This window comes from Pan paniscus, chromosome 10 (genome assembly GCF_029289425.2).
Source record: "Pan paniscus chromosome 10, NHGRI_mPanPan1-v2.0_pri, whole genome shotgun sequence".
Lineage (NCBI taxonomy): Eukaryota > Metazoa > Chordata > Mammalia > Primates > Hominidae > Pan > Pan paniscus.
Window position 1 is genome coordinate 64628413 of NC_073259.2, and position 19996 is coordinate 64648408.

The 19996-nt window shown below is 42.7% G+C and overlaps 1 protein-coding gene across 17 annotated transcripts in view; it reads right to left on the minus strand.

Annotated features, from left to right (window-relative positions):
* The window catches only part of BICD1 (BICD cargo adaptor 1), a 280206-nt gene extending 260519 nt beyond the window's left edge, over positions 1-19687 (minus strand). For 14 of the 17 annotated variants that reach the window (XM_008966301.6, XM_008966297.6, XM_055095755.2 and 11 more), the window contains exon 1: positions 18268-19687. In XM_008966301.6, the coding sequence (XP_008964549.1) occupies positions 18268-18480 (213 nt within the window). In that variant the 5' untranslated portion in view covers positions 18481-19687. Of the gene's footprint in view, positions 1-5720; positions 7048-16976; positions 18151-18267 lie in introns of those variants that run through there. The other 3 variants (XM_057299475.2, XM_055095761.2, XM_055095753.2) reach the window with 3 other exon arrangements.
* Positions 19688-19996: the final 309 nt, after the last annotated feature.

A 19996-nucleotide genomic window follows, 5' to 3' on the forward strand; every position in this document is an offset into this window, starting at 1 on the left:
TCTTGCCATGTTGCCCCGGCAGGTCTCAAACTCCTGAGCTCAAGTGATCCACCTGCCTTGGCTTCCCAAAGTGTTGGGATTACAGGCTGAGCCACTGCGCCTAGCCAACACACTGCTTACTTCTAAGAGTTCCTGCTTTGATTCAGTTTTAGCCTCTGAGCATCCTTACCAAGTAGTTGACTCATTCATTCCATTTAAGGGCTAGTTTTTTATTGCACTCAGCATTTTTAATTGTTGCTAGCAGGAAGGTTAATCAGATGTCTTAGACCACAGGACCACTGTATTGCCAGAATCTAAAGTCAAAAATCCGCTTTAAAACATAAAGCTAATTATGTCACTCTCCTGCTTTGAAACTTTCAATGCTTTTCTCATGATATACAGTGTAAATCTGAGCTCCTAAGTGCTCTTGACCCTGTTCAAGAGGCATAAGGGAAACTTCCCAGAGGAGAAAGAAAATGGAGGTTAAACTTGAACCAGCAGGAACAGAGAGAAAAGAGGAGAGCAGAGAAACAGCCAATGAATCCTAATTAACAAATCAAATGGGCAGGAGAATATTCAAGTCTAGTATGGAAAGAGCTCAACATTCAAGGGTCTGATCAACCATTAGAAGCTCAGTCAAGACTGCAGGGCATCAGGGGCTCTCAAAGCCAAGAGTGAAGAATCAGAGGGGTCTGTAAGAGATCAGGGACATTGGGAGCAGCATCTATCCAACCACGCAGAAGGACAGTGGGTGCCCAAACCAAAGGGCCAATTAGGCAACCTGGTCACAATAGGAGTTAGACTGAGGAGCTGCCACTCCCTAATTCACAGGAGCCCAGAAGGCTCAAACAGATTTAAAACACACAAAGGAGGGCATGGGAGCAGCAGATCCTCCCAGACCCCTTGTTAGTCACAGGTACTCCTGGTCTGGCTCTCAAAAGCAAGGCCTTCCCAACTTTGTTACAGTCAGCTATGCTGAAGCCTTGGCTGGCAGAAACTGACAAGCCCCATAACACAGCTTTCCCCATCTGGCCCCAAACCATCTCTCCAGGCTTACCTCCCCTCTCACCCTATTCCATCTACCTCCCTACTGCAACAACACAGACACTGACAAGCAGCACTCTCTCCAGCCTTCCCTCCTCTACAGGCTGTTTCATCTTCCTGAATGACTTTGCCCCTCTTCTCTCCCCGGAAAATCCCTACTTATTCTTCAGAGCCCCCTCAAATGTTGCCTGATCAGGGAGATTACTCTGATTCAAGCTGAGTTTGCTACCCTCCACTCCTATCGAGCACAGCCAACACATTATTATTTTATTATTATTACTATTATTGTCACCATCACATCCATCATTTATCAAGTGCTTGTCATGTGTCAGGTACTGTATTAAATCCTTCACATGCATTTTTCCTTACCACTTATAGTTATTATCATTCTCCATTTTACTGAGGAGGAAACCAACGTTCACATCATTTCAAATATTGGCCTAAGGTCACATAGCTGCTAAAGGGATTTCAAACACAGTCTGTTCTTAACTCAAAAACCCATATTGTTTCCAGTAAAATATCACAATTCATTTATCTCTGTTGCCTCCAACAACAAATAAGTAACTTAAAAATAAAGATCACGTCTTCCTAATTTTTGTATAGCCTGCATAATACCTGGCATATAGATGATGCTCTCTAAAGATTTAATAAATAAATGAATAACAGACATTCATTCCATTTTCTCAGGAACTTGAATGACAACTGTAGCACAGAACCAGTAATACAATGTTGAGACTGTCTTTATGTCCCCTTTGGCTAGGGTCTATTGGATAGCTCGCATTATGGAGAATAAAGGACAGAGAGCACAAGACACTTAGGTAAAGATTCAGGTACAAGGAACCAGGCAAGTCAGCGCAGTGTCTTTTGAGTAAATGGGTTTAACCTAGGCAAACAAGTGGTTATTTTTAAAACAAGTGGTCTACTCCAACCTCTTTTCAAATAACTGGCTGTCTTTTTTTTTTTTCTTTTCAGACGGAGTCTTGCTCTGTCGCCCAGGATGGAGTGCAGTGGCGCAATCTTGGCTCACTGCAACCTCCGTCTCCCAGGTTCAAGCGATTCTCCTGGCTCAGCCCCCGGGTAGCTGGGATTACAGGCACCTGCCACCACGCCTGGCTTATTTTTTGTATTTTTAATAGAGATGGGTTTTCACCATGTTGGCTAGGCTGGTCTTGAACTCCTGACCTCAGGTGATCCGCCCGCCTCAGCCTCCCAAACTGCTGGGATTACCGGCGTGAGCCACTGTGCCCTACCACAACTGGCTGTCTTAATAACTTCATCTTTATTTTTTTCCCAGCCTAAATCAGTGCAATACCATAACCATCTACTAAACACCTGCTATGGTGGGAAGGAAGAGAATGCCATATACCTCATGGGATACTGAGTTAATGAAAACTTCTTTTCCCTGAAGGGGGTCTTAGTCGTGCTTGAATGCATGCAGAGATTATCTCAATGAAGGAAAAAGTGCAGAACATTGTGACTTTTCTGCTCAAAGCTCTCTGAAAGTTTCCCATCTCACTCAGAGCAAAAGCCAAAGTCCTGATAATCTAGAAGCTGCTACATCATGTGGCCCCCTCTGGTCTCACCTACTATTCACCCCCTAACTCAGTCCCCTCCAGCCACATGGCCTCCTTAGTGTGTCTTCTCAATGAGGCTTTCTCTGATCACTCTATTGAAAATCATAACCTTCTTCCACTTCACATGCCATCTCCCTATTCCCAGGGTTTTTCCCCCCATAGCATTTTGGACGATCTAACGTGCTATCTACTTAACTCATTCATTTTGTTTATCATCTCTCTTCCCCTACAAAATGTAGGCTCCACAAATATGGACCTTCTGTTGTGTTTGTTCTCTGCTGTATTTTCAACACCCAAATCTGACACTGAATCATTATTGTAGGAATGAATGAATGAAACATTAGTTATGTTTACACAATGACCTATCTGCTCACAGCATTACTTTGAAATCCATTTTTCAAATTTCTGAATCACACTGGCATCACAAATTTAAATACATCTTAAGATTTTTTCGCTTGGCATTGATTAATGATGACTAAAATCTCATTGGTCTAGAGCTTTCTTCGTTGCTTTTTTCTGAAAAGACTTACTGTGACCATTATCTAAAAATGTAATTGTTGTTTTGAGACCCTGGTCTAAATTTTAGCAAATAATTGCTTGTATTGTCTCAAGCACTTCAACATGATTTACAAAAATATGTTACTTATTATGCCACAATGAAAAATAGCACCTGATTATAAAACATGACTGGAAATTATAGTAATTAAGATAGAAGACCTGAGAATGCTCTTAAGAAAGGGTTCTACTTCTTTTTTTGTTATTTGTTTTTTTTTTTTTGAAACGGAGTCTTGCTCTGTCGCCCAGGCTGGACTGCAGTGGCGCGATCTCAGCTCACTGCAAGCTCCGCCTCCCAGGTTCACACCATTCTCCTGCCTCAGCCTCCTGAGTAGCTGGGACTACAGGCGCCCACCACCAAGCCCGGCTAATTTTTTGTATTTTTCATAGAGACGGGGGTTTCACCATGTTAGTCAGGATGGTCTCGATCTGTGTTAGGATGGTCTCGATCTGTGTTAGGATGGTCTCGATCTCCTGATCTCGTGATCCACCTGCCTCGGCCTCCCAAAGTGCTGGGATTACAGGTGTGAGCCAGCGCGCCCAGCCTTAAGAAAGGGTTCTACTTCTAAATTATTGTAAAATATTAACAAACTGAGGCTGGGTACAGTGGTACACACCTGTAATCCCAGCACCTTTGGAGGCTGAGGCAGGTAGATGTCTTGAGGCCAACAGTTTGAGACGAGCCTGCCCAACATTGTGAGACACTGTCTCTACAAAAAATACAAAAAAATTAGCTGGGTGTGGTGACTCACACCTGTAGTCCCAGCTACTCAGGAGGCTGAGGCAGGAGGATCGCTTGAGCCTGGGAAGTCAAAGCTGCAGTGAGCCGAGATTGCACCATTGCACTCCAGCCTGGGCAAGAGAGTGAGACCCTGTCTCAAAAAAAAAAAAAAATTGACAAACTGAGATCTTCTGTTGTTCAGATCACTATATCATTAACCATAGGTTTTCTTTGTTTGTTTGTTTGTTTGTTTGAGATGGAGTCTTGTTCTGTTGCCCAGGCTGGAGTGCAGTGTTGCGATCTTGGCTGTCTGCAGTCACTGCCTCCTGGGCTCAAGCCATCCTCCCACCTCAGCGTTTTTTTATTTTTATTTTTATTTTTGGAGACAGAACAAGACTCTCGCCCAGGCTGGAGTGCAATGGAGTGATCTCGGCTCACTGCAACCTCCGCCTCCCAGCTTCAAGAGTTTCTCCTGCCTCAGCCTCCCAAGTAGCTGGGATTACAGGCACGCATGATCACATCCAGCTAATTTTTGTATTTTTAGTAGAGAGAGGGTTTCACCATGTTGGCCAGGCTGGTCTTGAACTCCTGACCTCAAGTGATCCACCCGCCTTGGCCTCCCAAAATTCTGGGATTACAGGTATGAGCCACCATTAGTTTTTAATGCCAACATTAATTAAGATCTGGTATGAATTTAAAAAATTATCTATAGATGCCAGGTGCTGTGGCTCACGCCTGTAATCCCAGCACTCTGAGACAGGTGGATCATGAGGTCAGAGGTTCGAGACCAGGCTGGCCAACATGGTGAAACCCTGTCTCTACTAAAGCTACAAAAACTTAGTTAGCCAGGCATGGTGGCACACGCCTGTAATCCCAGCTACTCGGGAGGCTGAGGCAGGAGAATCACTTGAACCCAGGAGAAGCGGTGGCTGCAGTGAGCTGAGATCACGCCACTGCACTCCAGCCTGGGCAACAGGACGAGACTCCGTCTCAAAAAAAAAAAAAAAAAAAAATTCTATGGAGCCAACAATTCAAAAGCTATTTATAATCAGTTTGGAGCACATTATATTTTTTCCTTTCTCTCTCTCTCTCTCTCTAATGGTTGATTTTCCTTCCTATATTTTCTTGAGATTTGGAGCTTAAAGAATCTAAGCACACCAACCTTAGCAGAAAGAAAGCCAGTTTGTGATTTAAAAGACAAAAAAAAATGGTCGTGCGTGCCAAAGAGATAATCTGCAAGATAATAGTATCTCCAGCTCAACAAAAGAAGTCATGTACAAGATTAAACTCATGCTGTTTCCATCCAGTAACCTCACACAAGGTCAACTTCAAGATATCTCCTAAAACCATCTAGCAAGTAGCAATCAGTGAGGCTTATCAACAGGGCCCATCCTTCTTACAATATAAACCTCTTTCAGTTTCAAAAATTGATGACTAAGAGCTCTTCAATAGTGGTATTTGATTCCACATTACTCTGCAGTATGCAAGAGAAAAACAAAGACCCATCATTCTGAACCTTCTATTACAGACCCACGCCAAACTGCAACAAAACATTCTTAAGGAAATTGCTACTGTTATTGTACACATATTGCTATTGCTCACATAAATATAAACAGGTTCTCATTTTCAATTCTATATTTAAAGATAGAAACACAGCAGTTAAATATTACATTTGAGAGTAGTGCTTTTTCTCCTTAAAATGTTGGAAAACAGTAAAGATGTACAACCAAAAGAACAACTATAAGTCACCAAGAAGTTAGAGATCAATCCCTCAAAAAAATTTTTTTAAATATTCTATTTACAAATGTGTAAAGTTGGCATAAAAACTGCAAACAGAATAAAATAAATAGACACAATAAGAGAGAACTTTTAAAAGACACTTTAGACAGTACTCAAGAATACAAAATTAAATGCACTCAAAGTTAACATATATCTCTGTCTAATGCAGTTAAGTTTTTGATATTTTCTGTTTTCAGGAAGGATTTAATATTTTCATTTTCAGAAAGTAGAAACAACAAATTTTAAAAGACTGTGCAATGAAGGTTTATGTATTAGCTCATAACTTCCCAGTTTTTTGTTTTGTTTTGTTTTGTTTTGAGACAGAGTCTTGTTCTGTCGCCCAAGCTGGAGTGAAGTGTCACGATCTCAGCTCACTGCAACCTCCACCTCCTGGGTTCAAGCAATTCTCATGCCTCGGTCTCCCGAGTAGCTGGGACTACAGGCGCATGCCAGCATGCCCAGCTAGTTCTGTATTTTTAATAGAGATGGGGTTTCGCCACGTTGGTCAGGCTGGTCTCAAACTCCTGGCCTCATATGATCCATCTGCCTTGGTCTCCCTAAGTGCTAGCATTACAGGCATGAGCCACTGCACCCGGAACCAGATTTTCTTACTAAACACTTCTACGCCCATGGGGTCATTTAGTCCTCAAGTTGGAAATATAGAAGAGGGGTTCTTTACCCTGGCTGCATCTCTAAGGGAAGTGGGATTCGCATGCTGAAGCCAGGCTCCACTTCCAATGAGTGATCTAACTCTCCCGGAGTGGGGTCCAGGCAGCAGTAGTTTCATAAATCACCCAGGTGATTCTAACATACAGTCTGTATTGAAACTCACTAGTTCCTACCCACCTCTTCTCAGAGAAGACCTCAGGGAGATATCCAAGGTCTGCTCAAACATTTCCAATGTTGAGACCCAATACCTCATTAGAAAAATCCAGTAGGCAATACACTGTGTTACAGAATGGTCATATTTCAAATATGAATGGTCATTTTTACAGAGCATGGTAACCCATCACTTCCCCTAACAACTACAACAGAGTTCGCAGATCTTGGCACTTGTCCTCTTCTTAAAAATCACATTCCCCAGTCTCCACATGACTGGCTCCTTGTCATCATTCAGGTCTGGGCTCAAGTCTCACCTCCTGGGGAAGACTGCCTGATCACGCTTTCCCCAGCCAGTCTGTCTCTTCCCTCATGGCACCTCTCACAACTGAAATATGTGTGGATGTTCGTTGACTCTCTTCCCAGTCTGAAACATAAGCTCCACCCAGGCAGCTCCATTGGGTCTGTCTTGTTCAACGCTGTATCTCCAGCAAGTGGCACCATGCCCGACACAGTAGCCACTCAATACAAATTTTTGAATGAATAAATGAAACAGATGAAGAGGTAATGGGCAATCTAAAGCAAAAAGAAAACATCAGAGTGGTAGATAATGTAAATACAGTCATCCCTCAGTCTGGGTGAGGGTGTGGGGGTTCCAGGACCCCCTGCAGATACCAAAATCCACAGATGCTCAAGTCTCTGAGATAAAATAGTGTAGTATTTGCATGTAACCTACACACATCCTCCAGTATACATTAAATCATCTCTAGATTACTTATAATACCTAATACGATGTAAATGCTATGTAAATAGCTGTTATGCTGAATTATTCAGGTAACAATGACCAAAAAAAGCCTGTATACGTTTAGTACAGATGCAATTTTTTTTCCAAATATTTTCAATCCAAGGATGCAGAATCCAAGGATGCTGAACCCACAGATTCTGGGGCCTGACTAGTTGACAATGCAGATTATAAAATATTGGACTAGGCCAGGCACGGTGGCTCACACCTGTAATCCCAGCACTTTGGGAGGCCGAGGCGGGCGGATCACGAGGTCAAGAGATCGAGACCATCCTGGCTAACACAGTGAAACCCCATTTGTACTAACAATACAAAAATTAGCCAGGCGTAGTGGCGGGCACCTGTAGTCCCAGCTACTTGGGAGGCTGAGACAGGAGAATGGCATGAACCCAGGGAAGCGGAGCTTGCAGTGAGCCAAGTTCGCGCCACTGCACTCCAGCCTGGGCGACAGAGTGAGACTCCATCTCAAAAAAAATAAATAAAATAAAATAAAATAAAATATTGGACTAAGAGGGCCAGTGCAATGGCTCACGCCTGTAATCCCAGCACTTTGGGAGGCCGAGGCGAGCAGATCACCTGAGGTCAGGAGTTCGCAACCAGCCTGACCAACATGGAGAAACCCTGTCTCTACTAAAAATACAAAATTAGCTGGGCATGGTGGTGCATGCCTGTAATCCCAGCTACTCGGGAGCCTGAGGCAGGAGAATTGCTTGAAACTGGGAGGTGGAGTTTGCGGTGAGCTGAGATCGTGCCATTGCACTCCAGCCTGAACAACGAGAGCGAAATATGGTCTAAAAAAGAAATATATATATATGTGAGTGTATATATATGTGTGTATATATATATAGGACTAAGCGTAAATGACAAAATATAAAATCATGCACATGCACATGTGCCCGTGTGTGTGAAAAAGAAGATTCTGGAGGCTGTAGACCTCCCTCAATGCAACCACGTAGCTTCAAAATGTATAGTTTCACTGAAAGCTCTCCAAATTTAGAGATACACTCATCTTAAAGCTTTATATTACCCATTAGTTTTCTTCGGAAAATAAAGCAAAACATAAATCAAAATAAAGTTTTGAGACACTGTGAAAACATTCCAAATGTTTACAGTCATCAAATAGTGTGAAATGCCAAACATTAAAGCAGAACAATTTAACCATGTTGGAAACACTGCTCTGGTGGTGGGAAAAGTATAAAAAACATAAACTTATCAAATTATTTGGAACACCTGGAATGATAAAAATCAAAGAAATCTGAATAAGAAGGAACCTTAGAGATCATTCTAGATATACCCCTTCCTAAGGACAACTCCCCATAGAGTATTCTCAGCAAGTGGCTCACTAGCTTCTCCCTTTCGGTGACAGGGAATTCATTACTTCCTAAGAAGACTGCCTCATTCCATTACTAGACAACTACATTTGTCAGAAAGTGATTTATTTTGATCCAAAATCTGGCTCCCAGTGACTCACAGGGCCTTGTTCTGCTCTCTGAAGCCAAGTACAAATGCATCAATGAAAACAAACCTAACATATCAGTTCTATAACATAATAGGTGAGATCAGAAAATATGAATCCAGAAGAAAAGTGAGTTTGGACCAAGTGTTCAAAGAAAAAGGGAACTATGAAATGGTTAAAAAAAAAAATGTAGAAGGCCAGGCACAGTAGTTCACACCTACAATCCCAACACTTTGGGAGGCTGAGGTGGGAGAATCACTTGAGCCCAGAAGTTCGAGACCAGCCTGAGCAACATAACAAAACCTCATCTCTGCAAATAATAATTTCTAAAAATTAGTTGGGCCACCTGAGCCTCCAGTAAAAACAAAATCAGGTTAAAAAAAAAAAATAGCCAGCATGGTGGTGTGCACCTGTGGTCCCAGCTACTCTGGAGGCTGAGGTGGGAGGATTACTTGAACCTGTGAGGTCAAGGCTGCAGTGGGCTGTAATCGCACCACTGCACTTCAGTCAGAGCGACAGAGTGAGACTCCATCTCAAAATTATATATATATATATAGAGAGAGAGAGAGAGAGACAGACAGACAGACAGACAGACAGAGAGACATAGCACAAGTGCTAAAATAAGGTGGACTATCTTGGCTAGAACTGAGTGACCAGAGTGGAAAAACAAACGAGAAAAAATACATAAAAGAGTTGATGGAAGATCTCTGAAGTCTAGGTGAAAATTACTGCAACTAGGCAAAACTATTCTGTACTTTGGAAAAATACTGAATGAATTTGAAATGTAAAGGACAGGCAGTAAATAAGCAGAACATGTAGCTCTAAAACACAGCCATCTCAGAGATTTAGAGCTGGAAAAAAAAATCATAGAGATTATGTATTGCAACACCTTAATTTTATAGACATAATTAAATCCCAAGAGGAAAAGGTATCAATTTCCACTTTCATATTCCCCTCCATTGTTAATAACACCTTCACTGAACATTTTCCTCTTTTGTACCCTTTTCTCCCCACCTCCTGCACAGCACGCTGAATCTGAGATGTTGTATAAGATCCTAACTATTTCAAAACTCAGCTTTCAGAGGGCAAAGAAGGGATAACGTAATAAAGCCCAACTGCCTGAATCATCCTGGCTTGCCACCAAGACCCAGAATGGACAGGATGTGGTCACACTGCAGGACTGGCTCTTGCTGGCCATGGAAACTAGCCAGGTATTATGCTGATACATGTATCTCCATCAGCAGCCAACAAGACAAGGAATCAAAATCACTGCTAATTTACCCACAAAACTGTCCATCTTTTCCCCTGGTATCATTATATGGGTCTGCTATGGGGCATCCAAATTCCATCAGTTTCTTTTATGCAAACCTACACCTTTTCCTCTTTCACTTACCATCCATGCTACCCTCAGGGTACCATTTACACCACCTTCCCACATCCCCAGGGTCACCCAAACTCTGAGCTTCTCGGGTTTTCTTCCCTAATCGGTCTCATTTTCTTCACACTTCACCAGTGCTTTAAAAATGCAGCTTTGTCTCGTAAATACCTGCCTTTTCAAAGGACATACTACTAAATTTAAAACACCAGGCTGCAAGATCCTGTTTTTATAAAAACAAAGGAAGAAAAACAGCAAAAAAAAAAAAACAAAAACAAAAACACCACACACACAAAAACCCTGCCTATATGTTTAAAGACATTTAAAACAAGTACAGAAGAATACTCAGCAAAGTGTTAACAACAGAGACAGAACTGTGGGAGAAGAAGGGAAAACTATTAATTTATATATGCTTTTCTCTAGCTTGGAGTACTGCAATAAAAACTGTCATAATTACACAATTTTAATTCTTAAAAAGCAAACTCTTGAAATGAAAAATAGAAAAGGCTGGGTGCAATGGCTCATGCCTGTAATCCCAGCACTTTGGGAGGCTGAGGAGGGAGAATCGCTTGAGGCCAGGAGTTCAAGACCAGCCTGGTCAACATATTGAGACTCCCCCACCGCCCACACCCCCTACCAAAAGAAAAGAGGAAAAAAACCCACTTAAATTAAAAATGCTAATGCATCTTCAATAAAGATTAAATAAGATTGATAAAGATTAGTCAGTGAGCAGTGAGGACTGTTGCTCCCAGCCCCCATAACCCTAAAGGGTGAGTAAGGGCTAATTTTCCACTTAGGCTGCCTTCTTAGACCTTACTGTCCCCAGTCAGCTTTTTTGCCCATCGTTTATTTGTTTTCATTTTTCCTAATTTAGAAAGCAATCAAACTAACTGGTGAAAACATTATTAAATTGTTTATATCCCATATTCTAGAAATTAGGCTTCTATAAAATAACAACCAATTGCACAAATTAATTTTTTTTATTAAATTGAAAGTTAGCCTGTAATCCTAGCACTTTGGGAGGCCAAAACAGGCGGACTGTCCTTAGCTCAAGAGTTCTAGACCAATCTGGCTTACATGGCAAAACCCTGTGTCTACAAAAAAAATACAAAAATTAGTCAGGCATGGCGGTGTGCGCCTGTAGTCCCAGCTACTTGGGGGCTGAGGCATGAGGATTGCTTGAGCCCAGGAGGTCACGGCTGCAGTAAGCCACGATCACACCACTGTACTCCAGCCTGGGTGACAAAATGAGACCCCATCTCAAAAAAAGAAAAAAAAGAAAGTTGAGTATCTGAATCCATCATGCAATGTACGCTTCCCCAGCAAAGAAAACATGAATTAAAAGGACTTATGTGGCTGGGCACAATGGCTCATGCCTGTAATCTCCACACTTTACGAGGGCAAGGCAGGCAGATCGCTCGAGCTCAGGAATTTCAGACCAGCCTGGGCAACATGTTTGAAATCTTCTCTCTACTAAAAGTACAAAAATTAGGCTGGGCGCGGTGGCTCATGCCTATAATCCCAGCACTTCCGGAGGCCAAGGTGGGTGGATCACGAGGTCAGAAGATCAAGACCACTCTGGCCAACATGGTGAAACCCCGTCTCTACTAAAAAAAATACAAAAACTAGCCAGGCGTGGTGGCGCGCGCCTATAATCCCATCCACAGGTGGCTGACGCAGGAGAATCACTTGAACCCGGGAGGCAGAGGTTGCAGTAAGCCGAGATTGCACCACTGCACTCCAGCCTAGGCGACAGAGCGAGATTCTGTCTTGGAAAAAAAAAAATTATTCAGGCATGGTGGCAGGCACCTGTAGTCCCACCTATTCAGGAGGCTGAGGCAGGAGAATCGCTTGAACCTGGGAGGTGGAGGTTGCAGTGAGCTGAGATCAGACCACTGCACTCCAGCCTGGGTGATAGAGCGAGATTCCAGCTCAAAAAAAAAAAAAAAAAAAAAATTACCCAAGCATGGTGGTATGCTCCTGTAGTCCCAGTTACTTGGGAGGCTGAGGCAGGAGAATCACTTGAACCCAGGAGGCAAAGGTTGCAGTGGGCTGAGATCATGCCACTGCACTCCAGCTGGGGAAACAGAGGGAGACTCAGTCTCAAAAAAAAATTAGCCAGGCATGGTGGCATGGGTCTGTATTCCCAGCTCCTTGGGAGGCTGAGGTGGGAGGATCACTTGAGCCAGGATGGTTAAGGTTGCAGTGAGCTGTAACAGCACCACTGCACTCCAGCATGGGTGACAGAGAGAAACCCTGTGTCAAAAACAACAGAAACTCATGTAACTTGAGCATCAATTTCACCCTCTAAAACTGCTCTGCCCCATAATACCTTCCTTTGTAAATAGAACCACCTCCTATCCAGCCTGAGAAGATTCTCAGCTCCACTGTCTTCCTCACTTTCCACATATAGTAACATCCAATGCCTGTTCCACCCTACCTCCCAAATAGCTCTTAGACGTGCCCCCTCCTCACGATCCCTACTGCCACTGTCTGTCCCACCACACAGCCTCAATCCACCCACTATGACCATCACCATAACCTTCTATACTGCACTTGTAGACTTGGCAGAGATATTTCATATTCAAGGTAGTATGATGCAGTGAAAAAAAAGTGGGCTTCTTCCAAGTTTCATCATTTAGTTTTGTGGCCCTGGGAAGAGACCTAAACCTCTCTAAGACCCAGTTTCCTCTTCTGTATAATGCAAGAAACACCTACCTTGAGTAAGGATTGCTGCATGAATTAGAGGTGAGGCTTGTAAAGAACCTAGTTCTAAATGGAGCCTTGTACCTAAGTCAATGCTTTATTATTTTTATTATCTTCTTATCAGTAAAAATGAGCAGTAAGCCCTCTGAATTGTTTTGAAGACTGGTGAGATTAAACACAGTGACTGTTTCATTTATTTTCAATGGCTCCACATCCCCAAGACAAAATGTGGCCATGGCCCTTTCACAATTGCATCTCCTGCCACTTGACTTTACGTGCATTCTCCTTTAGCGTAATGAATTATTTAATACTAAGACTATGCAGCCCTTCATGCCCTCCTCTCCTCAAAGCCATAATTACAGGTGGAATCTTATGTGTGGGCAAGTCCTTTATGTATATTTCAACATGCAAGTAATTAATTACCGTATTTTCAAATTTGGAAAGCAATATCCATGAGTACAACTATATTTAAGGGGATGATAGGGCAAAATATTTGCAAGCAAAAAGTTCTGAAGAAATCTTCAAACCATCACTGTCATACATGTTCACATAAACATGTGGAATGTGATAAAAGATGATAAATTCTTGCTAAGTTATATCTGAGAAATAACTTCGCCAGAGACGAAATCTTGATTTGAAATAAAAAGAAGGGGCTGGGCGTGGGGGCTCACGCCTGTAATCCCAGCACTTTGGGAGGCTGAGGCAGGCGGATCACCTGAGGTCGGGAGTTCAAGACCAACCTCACCAACATGGAGAAACGCTGTCTCTACTAAAAATACGAAATTGGCCTGGTGTGGTGGCGCATGCCTGTAATCCTAGCTACTCGGGAGGCTGAAGCAGGAGAATCACTTGAACCCAAGAGGCGGAATTTGCGGTGAGCCGAGATCACACCATTGCACTCCAGCCTGGGCAACAAGAGTGAAACTCCATCTTAAAAAAAAAAAAAAAAAAAAAAAAGGGATAGTGCAAGTTAGAGCAACTGGGTCCAGAAAAAAAGAAATGTGATTGAAAGCGATGATGTTTGTTTGTTGAGGTTGTTTGTAAACAGTTTCCAAAAGCATATCTTAATGTATTTTAGATTTTAAGATTAATTTGATGATAAATGTAAATATTTTTTCTTTAAAAACATCGAGACCATCCTGGCTAACAAGGTGAAAGCCCGTCTCTACTAAAAATACGAAAAATTAGCCGGGTGTGGTGGTGAATGCCTGTAGTCCCAGCTACTTGGGAGGCTGAGGCAGGAGAATGGCATGAACCCAGGAGGTGGAGCTTGCAGTGAGCCGAGATCACACCACCGCACTCCAGGCTGGGTGAAAGTGCAAGACTCCATCTCAAAATAAAATAAAATAAAATAAAATAATAAAAACAATGAGAAAAGTTAAAATCATAGTTCAGATAGATCAATTAAGTATTAACTGTCTCTTTATGTTTATTCATAGATTGGAAAAGAAATCTGGGGTTTTTCTTGCCATATGATTTCGTGATTTAGAACTTAAAGATATAAAAGAAACTAACAATCTTTCTAAGCATCTGAAGGGAAAACAATTCTGCTTAAAGATGAATCTAGGTAATTTAAGTGGCATTCATCAGGTCACCAATCTGACAAGCTCTAAAATTGTGTAAGTACATATTTTTGTGTTGAATGATTTAACTGTAACCCTGAAAAAGAATAGAGTTGGCTCCAAAAGAAAAAGCTGCCCAATGTCCAGAAAGTGCTTCTTCAGCAGCTGGTAACTATCCTTGGTGTCAGGGTTGACAAAATAAGCAAGAAAATGGGTTGAAGCTCATTAGTGCATAGTTTACGGTATCCAAGCTGCAAAACTTTTCTAAAGCTGTCTCACAGATACATTTCCTTTTTAAAATGCCATCAGTAATGCTGAATCATTCCTTTCTTAAGGGGCTCTTTTTCAACTTTACAACATTTTAAATTTCAACCATTTTTAAGTTAAAAAAACTCTTTTTTTTTAAATTATTATACTTTAAGTTTTAGGGTACATGTGCACAATGTGCAGGTTAGTTACATATGTATACATGTGCCATGCTGGTGTGCTGCACCCATTAACTCGTCATTTAGCATTAGGTATATCTCCTAATGCTATCCATCCCCCCTCCCCCCACCCCACAAGAGTCCCCAGAGTGTGATGTTCCCCTTCCTGTGTCCATGTGTTCTCATTGTTCAATTCCCATCTATGAGTGAGAACATGTGGTGTAAAAAAAACTCTTAAGTTTAGATCCAAGGTATTTTTATATATGCATATTTTTAGTTTTCAGGTTATTTTGGAGCTATGACTCTTCTTCAAACACTATTCTGGCCTGGGTGACAGGCGCACAGTGCTGATTTACGTACATCCCAAACATATAATCAGCCAGGCCCTGAACATAACTGGGCATGGGTGACCCTCACTCAGGTCACTGAAGAGCAAGTGTTACTTGTGAAATCACAAAACCAGACTCAAGTATTCTAGTGGACATACTGCTCTGTCTAGCTGCCCAAAGAATCATGAAAAGGAGAACATTCTGATGATGTCAGAAGTCATCCTTTTTTCAAATCCTTAGTACTTTTCTTTCAAGTGTGTTCTTCTGTGAGCTGAATTACAGTAGTCCATGCAGAGCACTAAACAACATCAGGCCAGGTCAAAAAACAATTGAGTTGAGGGAAGAAATAACTAGGAAAAAAATTTAATGAATTTCATCTTCTTGATTTTGCACATCTTTAGGCAACACTGCCGACCTGCATTATTGTCACAGCAGTACCTAGCCTGGGAAGGAAGGTAGCAACATTAGTGAGTACTGACTCTGGAAAACAAAATGACCTGCAAAGACTGAGCCATGTTGCTACACTGCAAATTACTAATGTCCAATTTGGACTTAATACAGTAGTTTTCTGTTGACATTCCCATAAACTGGTTCAATTATTTTTAAATAAATCATATTTGTTCAAAGATCCTAGAAATAAGCCAAAGATTTATTTTATGCTTGGCTTTATAGATATAATGCAACATCATTTACTATACATACCTGATGAGCAAAACTTTCTTTTGAAAAATCAAAACACTCACAAAATATTTTTCAAAACTGACTTCTATATATTACTGTTGGAACACCTCAGTTTGCACAATTATTTTGGATTTACTTTTCATACAACAAATGTTACTTGAAATCGATTTACCTCATTTAAGTTATATTTCCAACTAAAGTATATTCCACGTTTAAAGAATAAAAATAATAGGCCTCACTATCAAATAATCAACTATAATAATTTTATTACCTAAAATACATTTTTATATAACTGTATAAACCAGTTTTTTAGGAATCTTGAATTTCACTTATGCTAAATGCAACTGAAAATAAATATATGAACAAGAATCGTTTAGTAAAAATAATGCTGGTAAATTTTTATTAACCTCCTGCTATATAGAACAAAATATATATTAAAATATTTATAGAAAAAATTTTAGTTGGTATTTGCATTATTCTGTATTAAGAAATCACAGTTACATTATTCCTACAAAACGTTTTTTTCACATTTTTCTCATTACTGCTGGTGAAACTAATACAGGTAGTTTTATTAACATCTGTCACTTCCTATACATCCTAATTTTCTTAGTATTTCTCTAACACTAATCAATATTGACTAGTGAACGCTTGATAAAAGTGTGCCTTCTTCTAGTACAAACTGATTCTTTCATAAAATATTTCATGCCCACTGTGTGCTAGCTTTTGTGTTAAAGACTTGGGATGCAAAGCTCATAGTGTAGCAAAGGCAAAACACAATTGCATTAAGGTTTGCTATGCAAGGTAAGTGCAATGACAGAAATATCCCTAGAAGGATTGTTTAAATCAAGCAGGAAAGTCAGTAAGAGGTACATTTCATTAAATTAAGTCCATCTCCTTTATCAAGAAGGTGATGGCTTACCACTTTCTGGTTTGCACTTCCCTATCTTGGCAAAGCAGTGTTGATAGGTATAGACAATATCAAAACATCTCTGAGAATGACAGTCATCATCCTGCTTCCTCACTTCACAAGGTTTAGCATCACTGCATTTAAACATGTCAGCCTAATCTAAGTTGGAAAATATAAACAAGTCCAGCTGTTGTTAAGACCAGACAGGTACATGGTAAGTAAAATAGGAACCAGAAATTTACAGCCTGACACACAAAAATTAGATTCCTAGTTGGGATTTTTAATCATAGGTAGTACATTTAGTTTTTGGTAGACAGGCATCCAAATAAAAATAAGACATATCTAAAAGTATAAATGCTTACCATATTACATACTAAATTGGAAGGCAAGTTGATTCAGTATGTCATAAATCACATCTTTTAACTGTAACAGCATAAAATAAGACCCCTCCCAAGAAAAACCAAACTCATAAGAAATAGATTTTTGATATTATATGCCAAACAATAATTAACATTTAAATGTCAATATGCACCTAAAAATAAGGACTTGACACACAGAAAAGGAGTGTATATTACATTTAAATTTGTAAGTGGTTACTTGCTACCCATAGTGCCTCAAGAATCAGATAAAAAAGACCGAGTTACTTAAACAATATGTATGTTCTTAAGAGTGCCTGATAGGAAATCAAAGCACGTTCATTGTTTTCTCCCATACATCCGACAGGCTTTAAAAGAGGCCAAATACCAAAAAACTAAAGAGACATTATACATCACCCATTTGTGATATTCTGGTTTTATAAATATATCATTTCAACCAGAAGAGCCTGATTTGAAATGCAACACTACCCACGTATTTGATATACACCACTCTTTCAGACTATTTGTAGGTGAGTTCAATTTTTTCTAGTCAGGGTGACCTCATAAGACTTGGACATGGCCCAGCCTCGCTCCGAGGTGAAATCAAGGCAGTGGGATCACCCAGCAAAGTTGTTTTTCTTCTGCAGCCCAATGACAAGAATGACTAAAGCCAAGCAGAATGAAGATTGCCTAGCCTTTGTCAAATGGGATTGGTGAGGAGTTCCCTCTCTCACCAAGGAGTGGTTACATCCAGAGGAAAGCTGAGGTGCCACACAGTCTAAATCCTGAAATTGTGGGTCCTCAGGCACAAACCTCATCACTTTTGTGGACTATGAAATTGTCGCTGAAACCTGGGTTTGAGATAACAGCGGTTTTGAGAAGTTTGATTTATACATTCCAACCCACTTGAATGTCGTCTTAGAGTGCTGAGACTTGACGACTCTTACTAATCTCCCTCCCCCGCACGCCAAACAGCCATTGCCTCCCAAATTCCAGCTTATATATTCATTTCTTTGGCAATTTTTCTCTTGGGGGAGGAAACAATGGACTCCTTCAATCTTCTCTTACCAACAAAGGGCCCTAGAAGAAGAAACAGTCCTTTCAATCACCTCCTTTATGACTTCTTGATCATGATGAGTGGGCCTTGCGGGTGGGGGGAGTGAGGGCCAGGAAAGGGAGAGGTGACAGGCAACTCACCTCTTTGAGCTGCTCCAGCTCCTGTTTGAGGCTGTCGTACTCAGCCTCCAGTTCATCATACTGCTGTTTGAGGGTCAGCTTCTCCTCCAGCACCACCAGCCCGTACTCGGCAGCCTGGATCTTCTCGTGGGTGGTCTCCGTGAGCTCCTTGGTCAGCCTCTCTATCTCAGTCTTATAATGGTCCACCGTCTGCAATACCTCTTCTGCGGCCATAGCCCCGGTGGATGGAGGCAGGAGGGGGTTACGGGGTGGGGGAGATGGATGCGAAGCTGGCGGGGAAAGGGAGAAGGAAATGGGAAGGGATGGGTGGAAACGGAAAAGAAAGTGCGGCCGGATGAATGAGCAGCGCGATGCCCCGCCGGCTCTGGTGGCAGCGGCAGCTACACCGCCCGAGAAACTGACGAGAAATGCAACATGGAGAACAGGGCAGAGGGTCAGGGGCGAGGCGGCAAAGGCCGCCGCATGTGTCCTCGGGGCCGGCCCCTGCGTGCGGTCAGCAGCCGTGCGGCATGGCCCGGGCTGCGGCGGCCGCGGGTAGCGAGGGGCTCCGGATTCTGCTTATTCAGAGACGCCCGTCCGCCATGTCTCCCGGGCCGCGTCACTGCAGTCTCGCCCTGGGTCTGGCGCGCTCCGGCTCGCGGCTCGCTCTCTCGCTCCACCTGCTCCCTCTGGCCCTGCAGCAGCCGGTGCGGAATGATGCAGTCTCGGGGCCGGCTCCCTCCCTTCCCGCGTGGCGGCGGCTCCGAGCAGGGGGCGGGGAGCGGATGGAGTCAGCGCGGGGGGCGGAGGGAAGGACCAGACGGAAACATCCCGAGGCGCCTCCCGCCGGGCGCGCGGGGCCGCCGCCCGCTGCACCGTGAGGCGCGCCAGGAGGAGGCGCAGGCGGCGGGTCCGGGACTGGGAAGCGGTGGGGCGCGCGCGGCGGGGGAGCCTCCGCCCTGTCCGGCTCGCGGGGGCGGGAGCTCTTCCCAGGGCTTTGTCCCGGTGGCAGTAGAAGACCCCGAGAGCGGCGTGGGCGCCCGGGCTCTTTTGCTACGTCGAGGGCCGAAGCTCAGGAAACTGCCTGGAACGCTTTCTCCCGAGAAAAGCAAACAAAACTATCGCGGTCGCGGCCCGCGCATCCTCCTCGTCACCTGGGCGCGCAGAAGGCTTTTTGGGCCACCTGCCCCCAAAAGACCGCTGGGTTTCCCAAAGCTTTCAAGACGCACCCCAAGGCGCCCTCCTCCGTCGTCCCCCTCTCTCCCTGCCTCTCCCAAGTCTGGCCTGGGCCACCTAACACTCTCACCAAATAACCTTACTATCCTCACAGGACAGTCCGCTAAATATTGCTCGCCCTCACCCAGCGTATCACAAGAGCGCTATCCGCTCAGAAAAAAATATCACCACAATACATGCACCCAGGAAACCTCTAGCTAGGTACTGTATATCTTGCCCCAATAGTTTCCATCAAAGCACCTTACTCTGTGTCTTCAATAAAGGAAAACTGCTTGAAATTCCCTATATAAGATACCAACGATGCCCTGCAATAAGCATTTTTTAAACAATAAGAGCTAAGAGTTCTTGAGACCCATACCAAGCATTCTTCTAAGTATGTAACATGCGTTCTCTCCAATCCTAACAATGCTTTGAGGTAAGAGCCATTATCCTCAGTTTACAGGGGGTGAAAGGCAAAGGGAGATGTGATTTGTCCAAAGTCAGGCAACTCTGGAATCTTAACTCGGGAGCACTA